Source organism: Triturus cristatus, chromosome 4_1 (genome assembly GCF_964204655.1).
Source record: "Triturus cristatus chromosome 4_1, aTriCri1.1, whole genome shotgun sequence".
NCBI classification, from domain to species: Eukaryota; Metazoa; Chordata; class Amphibia; order Caudata; family Salamandridae; genus Triturus; species Triturus cristatus.
This window is the reverse complement of record NC_140585.1, coordinates 43,746,064-43,755,351: the sequence shown is the minus strand read 5'-3', so window position 1 is coordinate 43,755,351 and position 9,288 is coordinate 43,746,064. Positions and strand designations below refer to the sequence as shown.

The following is a 9,288-nucleotide window of genomic DNA, read 5'->3' as shown; positions in this document are numbered from 1 at the left end:
ATTGTGGCATCTGGGTATCACAGGATGCACCATTCTGCCCACTACTAATATGGCAGGGCCACTCTCCCAACATGTGGAGTACCCTAATCCGACCCAGAGGTGTGGTTACCTATGGGGCTACACGTCCCTGGAAAACTGGTTTGGCAATTGGTTTCCCTCTCATTTTCCAAGTGCCAGACTGTCTACCTGAACAATGGAGCAGGCCCTCTCCCAAGTATTACCCATTTGTCCTTCAAAGGTAGGTTCTCCTTTGAAGCTCATCTTTTGGGCCAACACCTGCATGTCTTGCTGCAGGAGAAAGGTGACACCTCCATCCAGAGTAGCCCCTACTGCATCCTTTCCTGGGAGTCATTAACAAGTTTCCCCAGGAGGGGAGACAGCTGTCTTTGCTACAAGATCCTGTGAGAAACCACTATGGGCACAGGGGACTAAAAGCAACAAAGTGGCAACTTTGTTAAAGTTGCCCACCGCAACTTGGTGCATTAATTTCAACCAGTGAATCAAGTTGGACTTAATGTAACGAGTTGTTTGATACCTTGGTTGACCAACTTCGGTGGCAACTTTTCAGAGTTAGCACAGTTGAGGGAGTAGTGTGTAACTCTGCACTCACCGATTGGTTGGCCAAACAGTTTTGCATTTTTTCTTATCAGCACACGTAAAATTAAATGATATGTAGCACCCTGCCATAGAGGTGGCTTTTTCATATACCAGAGGGAAGTCTGACTTTGCCATTACTTTAAATTGCAAAGTTGGGCTAACAGTTTAAACTGCTCTTCCAGCCTGCAAATCGCAGGCTGGGAATCTTGTTTAACTCATGTCAAACCCAGGGTGGCAGAACCAGTGCTGCAATCCCTGAGGGGACCCTCTAACCTATATGCCCTGGGTACCATTAGCTGGGGACTTACGGATAAGTTAACTTAGCCACTTTGGTAAGAGCCAATTCGCCATACAAGTTTAATGGTAAGGGCACAGGCACAGAGGTCTGGTTAGCAGGCCTCAGTGCACTCTCAGAGTCGAAAAACCAGCAGCAGCATCAGTCCAACAACTTGGGGGTGACCATACAAATAGAGGCACTGCCTTACACACAGGAAACAATTCTACTTACTAGCCATGATGTCTCTTGATTTTGATGCTACTTTGCTGCATAAAATGTAAGCCCTTACATCCATGCTTTGATATTACAAATATACATGAAAAAGTGTCACGGTACAAACCCTACTAGCAGGTGCGCAGAGTATAATATGCTATTTATTACCACTGCTGAGGGAGTGGAGGGGCATCATGCATACATGCCAATAGACCCAATTCAGGCGTGAGACTCCTAATTGTTTAAGCCAAAAATGTCGTTATTTTAGCTGCCTCGTGTCTAAAATTGCATATGTTTCAATACAAGTCAATGAGGTAAATACATTACCCCTTTTTTCTAGTTTTATAACGTTAAAGTGTTTGATCATGACTCACGAGAGGTGATGGCCACGCCCCTCACACAACCAAGTCAATAAGTAGCATATTACACGCTGCGCATCTGCATACATACATCGGTCTGCAATTGTTGCACCTGCTTCTTTTTATAAGACTACTTTATCGCATTGGGTGAGGTCCAAACAATTGTTAGACGTTTACGAATGAAATAGACTCCTTGGCCTGCATTTGTGCAGTTCACAATTTGAGTCTGTGGCAGGTGGTGAATAATTTTTGCTGATAATCTCCCTAAATCAAACAGTATTGTAATGACTGTGATGAACGTGAGGGCAGGCAGTGAGAGAATTGGGTACATTGTTTGCAGCTGTTTGCTGTGACTATGCTAGTTCCAAGGAGAGCTGCCAGTAGAATTTCCATTCCAGTTTTCTACCGGCACCATGGTGTCCTTGGCAATACAAAATAAGCAAAGTCAGCCAACGCTGGTATTTTTTGCCTTATTCTGCACATAGTTCGAACTGCAAATATAAATAGAAAGCACTTTTAAATGTGTTCTAGTTCTGTGTTAATGCTCCATGACTAGTAATTGATGTAAACACAGGCAGAAAAGTCACGTTACAAATTAATAAATAAGTCTTCGTTTTCAGTCCTACTTAATAACAGATCCAGGCCTTTGCAGGCTCTTGAAACAACAAAGAATGACCGGTATCTTTCTCTCGAGGCGATGGAAACCCTAACTTCTAGTCGCACAGCCCTACTGCGCCCTCTAGATCTCCCACTCCAACATGGCGGCTGACTGGGACTCCGAGGAGCTTATACGCTTCCGGGGGACGCTTTGCTCCGGAAGTAGACGCCTCTGCTGACCGCGGACGTCATGGCCGATTCCGCAAAGATGGCGGCGTCCGTGTGAGAGACTTGGGCACCCTTCTTCTTGGCGCTGCCGCTCTGTCGTACACGCCCCGCTGCCTCTGTTCCCCAACCCTGGACTCCGGTGGTGACAGACCATGACGCTGTTGTCCGGCTGCGCTGGGCTGGGGCGCAGGCTGCTCCTCCTCGCGCCCTCGGCAGGTTAGACGGCTCGGCCTGGGATGAGGGGTATAGGTGGCGAAGTCACATTGAGGGGTGGGTCCCCTTCAAATCTTACTTGGGAGGGGTGCATGTAATCAAGGAGTGATAGTATACCATCTTTAGTGACGTCTTAACTTGAATAACGTATCCAGGCCGGCTGGCTACATGACGTCACATCTGCATCATCACGCTGTACTCCACATACCTGCCTCGTGTGATCGCCCCTCGCTGGCCGTCGCATGGCATGAGCACCCCTATTCTTTGCCCTTGTATGTGCTGGTACTGCTGGGGGTTACACGAGACTGCAACAACCTAATGCATTCTGGGATATGGAGTCCTGGTGCATCCAATCGAGCTAACACAGCTGGAACAGTCTGGAAAAGTAAAGCTCAGGACTAGAGCTATGCATACCTGCTAACAGGCCTGTCAAAAACCTGAGGGTGATACTCGTTTGGCGTTGTCGACACGTACTTGGGTTTGTTCCCGTGGTTGTAATTTTGTAACTCGCTCTATCATGCAATGTGTTACAGCTAGATTGGTTAAAGACAACTTCGCATAGGCATTTGGGGACGTGTTCCCAAGGACGAATAGACGCAGATGGACTCCCGCAGAGCGATTTGCCGCTTCAACTCTATCATGCAATTTACTTTTTGTCCACTTACTGTTAGTGCTTTAAATGGGGGGAAAAAAGTGCAGGTACTCATAAAATTGAGCTGTGGCAAGAAGGCGGGGCTAATGACACTTTAACCCCTTCGACGCGCATGACGGAACGGTTCCGTCATGCACGTCGGTTGCGCTGTGCGCATGACGGAACCGTTCCGTCATGGCCCCGCCCGCGCACTGAACCTTCAGCGTGGCGCGGAAATCCGCGCCGCGCTGAAGGGGTTAAAGGGCGCAATTTTAAAGGGCACAAGAATTTTTTGGGGTGCGAATCATGTCAAATTGCTTCAATCTGTAATATATTGTTGATACCCTTGCATGTATTAAAGATATTTTTAACATTCTCTTTCAAATGTTGCATATGAAATTGCTGGTGCACAAATGGTACATGAATCACATTTATTATGCACAGATTCAGCGACCATGGCCAGCTTATAGAAGAAGTAAAAAAAATTTCTACCAACCAATACTAGTTGACAAATTATTGAACATGTAGCCATCAGGTTTTCCTTTTTAGGTCTCGGCTAGCGAAGGCTGCGCTTGCGCAGTCTCACTTGGCGAGATTTAATGTTTTCTAGTATGGGGCTTGAACCCGCCCCTCTTCTCCATTGGCTGGCTTCCTAAACGGAGGCCAGCCATTGGAGGAGAGGGGCGTCTGTCCATTTAAGCCCCGTCTTTTTCGGATTCGGGTGAGTGTTTTTAGTTTCTTTCTCTCCTTTCGAATGTAAACATTCCAGCCAATGGGAAGAGGAGAGAAAGAAAAACACGCCCCCGAATCCGAAAACGACGCTGCGTTACTCCGAGGCATTTCTGCTTGACCTCGGAGAAAGATGGTTACAAAGTCGGCGAGCTACCTTCGCACCACGTTTCACTCGCCCTCACTCACAGTCAGGGTGTCGTTGATGAACAGCAGGATCTGTCGCTTCTCGAATGGGAACTCCTCCTCGCCGTCCCTGCAGACTGCGACCAGGCATGCCATCTCTCCTGCTTATTGCTGCTGCTCATCCGTTGGCAAGGTCCCTGCCTGGTTCACAGCACAATCTCCATCTTGGAACGGGATTACGTGTGGTTCCTGCGAGATCGCCTTCCGCGTTCCATGTGATATTCCCGCGCTGCTGCTGAACCTGGTGCATCCATCACTGCGACGGAAGTGCTGAGCGGGAAACCCTCAGAGAGTGCTCTCGCGGGCTGTGAACGTTTCACCTCATCCTGTATTGAACCGCATCGTATTTGTAGTGAAATATTGTATCACTTCTATCTGCCGCGCGCATAAATGCCTGCGTGATGATTGTGGCTAATGGCGTCCCGCAATCTATCTAAAACAGAAATGCACAAACATGACCTTTACATCGACTACATTAAATATACCTCGTACTTAAGAACTCCCGTTAGCAGCACCCCTAAATATTTGGACTTGGAGCACATTCTACCTTTAGAAGGTCTCCAGGTCAAGCACTTCAGTCAAAATGCATTGGTACTTTTTTTCACAGTACTACAAAAAAAAAAAAATTTCAACGCGGAATATCTTAACATCTCAGGTCTAAAGATTAAATAGGATTCATTTCAGTGCTTTAGCGTTATGGAAGAATAATATCCCAATTAAAATGATGATTCAGTGCTCTTTATGGGATGGAGATTGCATCTCAGAGCTTAGATACAGAACACGGTGTCATTGTGTTTGACTGCCATACGGGCTGCTGAATTTTGAGTCAACATGCACAGCATGCATTCTGCGTTTTTGTGCTCTACTAGGCACTGGTCATCTAACTAGGCATGTTCAGAAGAGAACAATAAACCTGTCCCTGTGCACCCACTGGTGGTTAATGGATAACTGTACACCAGATGTCAGATTCTGCGGTGTGAGCTACTAATATTTGTACACATTTGTAATTGAAGCTTCAACCCCTTTTCTTTAAATTTCAGAAAATGTCCGTGCCCTGGCAGCCAGTCACTCAAACACTGGTAACCAATGAGGTAGGAATAGACATATTCTAGTGCTGGCGGGAAAGAATGATGGCCTTGAATTGGTTGAAATAACTGTTGTGCTGCGATTGGCTAGTGGAGTTTGTTTATCGGTTGCTCATTGGCTATGTTGCTCCATAGAGTGTACCTAGGATTGAGTAGAGAGGTTTGGGGGATAGCACGCGAGAGCAATCTCTACAGTACCTGTTGTATTTATGGCCCATGATTTTGCTACTGCGCATCCTGATTTCCGGCTATTTGACTCTTCGCTATGTGATTTCGCCTCTCTGTCTGCAGTTCGTGTTTGAGGCAGCTAGAAGACCCCTGTGAATCTTGTGAACGTACCGGAAATTAGTGAGTATGTTGGTTTTAGTCGACTACAGCCTTCTGGCCTGCACCAGAGCATCAGCAGCCCCCACCCTAAACTTTTAGGGGACCGCGTATCCCTAAACTTATATAAATGTGATTCCAACCCCCCATTGTACGTTTTGGCTAAAGCCTGCATAATAGGCAGTGCTGGAAATAAAAAAAAATATGTTCTGAGAACCCATACATTGAGGATCAGTTCCTGGCAGCGAAACGGTGGTGGGGTTACAAGGGTGGGAGTTATTGAAATGCATTCAAATATATGCATGTGGAGTCGTAGGGCTGACACCTGTCTGGCGAGCATGAACCCCTCTGAACCCCTGGAGTCCTGCAGGTCGGCGTGTGTGGACAGTATGCCTCAGTATTCACCATCCTAACCATATTTCAAATATTCGGGCTATCGCCGGTGGCCTCTGACCAGTTGGAAGCAAAGGAAACACTTCACTTTTAGATCCAATGCTTCAAGAATATATCTGCTTCTCGGGCCACGCAGATTACTTTTAGCACGGGTGCTCACCAAGTCAACTATTATAAACCCTTCTTGAAATGTCCTTGTTTAAAATACCTTAACCGTACATATGATAACTCCAGCTCCTCCTGAATTTCATTACAAAATGTAATTACACTGGTTATAAAACTGTATTTGATTTTCTGCTCACTCCTCTAAAGTTATTTGCAAAGGTGCTTGATGTGGGGGGAAAAAACTCCCTGAAAATCGCAGATAAAATTAAGAAAAGGGTAAACTCTGCTGTGCATTATTGTTTACGCTATGGTAAACCCTTCCTCCTAGCTTATACCCCATTGAGTCTGTAACAACTAAATATTGATATTCATTGAATTCCAAAATGACTTTAGTTACTATGAGGTGCTAAGAATCGTTTGACTTCTTGTTTACATCGGTTTTAAAAATTCAAAAATGAATTACTTCGTATAGTCCTAATACATTTGTTTTCTCTTAAAATTGATTTCTTTTCTCGCTCCTTAACCTTTGTTTTTGTTGTGTGTGTGTGTGTGTGGGTGGCTGTGTGTGTGTGGGTGGCTTTGTGTGTGTGGCTCTGTGTGTGGGTGCAAATGCAACAGCTCTCGCATTTGAGAGTGATTAAGCTATTGACATTGTAAATAACAATGCCGTTTCTTTAAATGTTTTAAAAACAAAAACATAAACAAAAATAATGTCATGAGCAATGCCAATAGCTCTAACTTTAACAATGCCGAGACCATTGCATTGTAAATGCTTGTTATCAGAGGCATTGGTCCAATGAAAGTACAGTCTGGAATTCAGTCCACCAAGATCAATTGCAAAAAAGAAAGTTTATTAATCTAACAGGGCACAGTTTAGTTAAAACCCAACATATTCAGCAAGTACGAGCTATAGTACTGGACCCTTACTATCTCTGCCTGCATCAGTGTCTTTCCTGAGTCCCGACACAAGAAGCACCATTGTGAAAAGTGTCTGCTGCCTGCACAGTTCCAACAGTGTGAGGGAGAGGCAAGGGCCTACGGCACATGACTGACCCACAAAAGAGTTTGCTGTAGGCTAAACATTCCATGTTAGGGGCCACCAGTATCACTGTATTTAGTATGCTTGATCTTTCTGGTTATGGACTAACAGAATGCTTTACAGCACTGACCTTGACGTGCGGCCCCTGATCAACAGCAGCACTAGGCTGCAGCCTACTCGACTAAGAACTGACATCAAAAAGATGTTAAACATGCAAGCATTTATTTAAAGGTTAAGCGACGTTAAAGAAAGTAACTAGGGTGTCCTGCACCTCTTAATTTTACCAACACATTTTTCAGCAAGAGTGTAAACAATATATAAAGTCTCTTCCCAATTAAAAAAGTGTTATTTTATTAACATGCAGAACCGCGTATCCTTATTACATCAATTATACCAGTGCGTTGATAAACATTTTTTTGTTTAAAGTGATAGTTTTCAAACGTGAATTTAAAAACATGAATTCTTCCCTCCACCCTGACAACAATGCCAATATTGAACTTATGTCATCCTCTTGACAGCCTGGGTTCCTATTATACATGATCACTGTAATTTATCAATCAAACACAGGGGAGGATTTTGTAAAGCGCATATCCTGCAGTAATATTGCGAGGTTCTCCTATATGTGATAATGAAGTAAAAGGAGGGAAAGTATAAACAATTGCGTAGAATCACACAATTTGGTAAAGTGGGGAAGCCAGGATTAAACCCAGATATACTGATTTCTGGTCAACTGCACAATGTGAAACCAGAAAACCTGGGATTAATCCTGGCTTCCCCACTTTACCAAATTATGTGATTCTAGGCAAACAAAAATGTAAGTGAGAACCTCCTGGCCTGAATAAACGCCATAGAACCAGACCAAATACAAAGTATAATTTGGGTGGGGGGGGGGGCAGGGCTCACCCCATACAAACCCTCCTGAGGATCCGCTCTTGCTGGGTGCTAGCAGCTGCCCCTGCATACATAAGCACACTGATTTGTTTCAAGCATGGTAGTCTGAAACAAATTAGTGTGCTTGTGTGATCGTAGGGGCGGATGCTGCACTTCACCCCGACGACCAGGATTACAACTCTCCAAGGGACCCATCCAATCCTGCGTTCCAGCAGAGGCAGGAACAATACAAAAGGCGTGCAGGGTACTAACTAACCTATGTACCGGAGGAGTTGATGAAGAGGGTTCCTCGCTGGGTCTGACTGAAGAAGTGCCGGTACTCAGTACCGGTGACTACCGGCCCATTTAAAGCACTGCTTACTGTGGTATAATCGAACAAGCATGAACAAGACTGGCATTGCCAATAGCGTTTAGCCACGCTGCACAGCATCTATGATGTGTATAGCGTGCCTGAATTTTAAACTAAAAAGCATTTGACGCCAGCTCCACGTCGTTTTGTAGGCGCACACACTACTCATACGCTCACCTGCAAAACTACATAGGCAATTTTATTTCTTTTTAATTACCAATCCGAATTGGGTTGGTAACTAAAAATAAACTGCATCGCTGCCAAGACCTGGAACAACCTGCTCCTCCATCTCCTAACAGCACCCTCCTTTGCAGATTTCAGTAATAAAATCAAGGCCTGGATTTTTGACAGATGCATCTCACCCCCAGCGCCCAGATACCCCTCGGGGTGACAGTTCTGCGTTATACAAATGCTGCTTGATTGATTGACACCTTCCAACTTTAACAAAAATCTTACCGTGTGATTAGGTGAGCGGAGCTTCGTGCCAAGAAGTACCCACGAGGCACTTTTGACCCCACACTGCCCTCCAGCTCCCTACTTCAAAAATAAAAAGCTTGCTGAAGCTAGTGCCAATGTCCTGGGGTGTTTTTACACCCTTTAATGGGTGTTCAAAGCCTCAGAAAAGAAGCTGGAAATCCACTATTTACAAGGGTTTTCAGCTTGTTTTCCCTGCCACCGTGTGATATCGGCTCCTCACCGGGTGATGGGAGCAGATCTTGCATGTCACATGGAGGCACCATGTGAGTTGGCAGGTCCCAAATGTGCAAAAAGGTCTTTTTATTTTTTTTTTAATATATATATATATATATATATATATATATATATATATATATATATATATAGTGAGAAGTGTTGGGAACTGACACAATTGGGTGGAGCCAAAGCCACACATGGGAGGACCGAAAGCCATAGCAACAGAGTGGTGGGTGGGGGGTACAGGAAAGGAATGCAGAAGGCTAGAGTGGGAGGGTGCAACACGGAGAGTTCAGGGAGAGAAGCATACGGATGACAGAGAGCAACACGGAGTGCAGTAGGGGGAAGACAAGTAAATGAGTACAGGAGTCTGAAAACA

The 9,288-nt window shown here is 45.1% G+C and overlaps 1 protein-coding gene across 2 annotated transcripts in view; it reads left to right on the top strand.

Moving 5' to 3' along the window:
- The first annotated feature begins 2,265 nt into the window (after positions 1 to 2,265).
- MRPL16 (mitochondrial ribosomal protein L16) overlaps positions 2,266 to 9,288 on the top strand; it is a 46,328-nt gene continuing 39,305 nt past the window's right edge. The window contains exons 1-2 of one of the 2 annotated variants that reach the window (XM_085651475.1): positions 2,278 to 2,487; positions 5,071 to 5,121. Coding sequence is in view for 1 of the 2 variants with exons in the window: in XM_085651473.1 (XP_085507599.1) it covers positions 2,424 to 2,487 (64 nt within the window). In the remaining variant the exon portion in view is untranslated. Of the gene's footprint in view, positions 2,488 to 5,070; positions 5,122 to 9,288 lie in introns of both variants that reach the window. The other variant, XM_085651473.1, reaches the window with a different exon arrangement.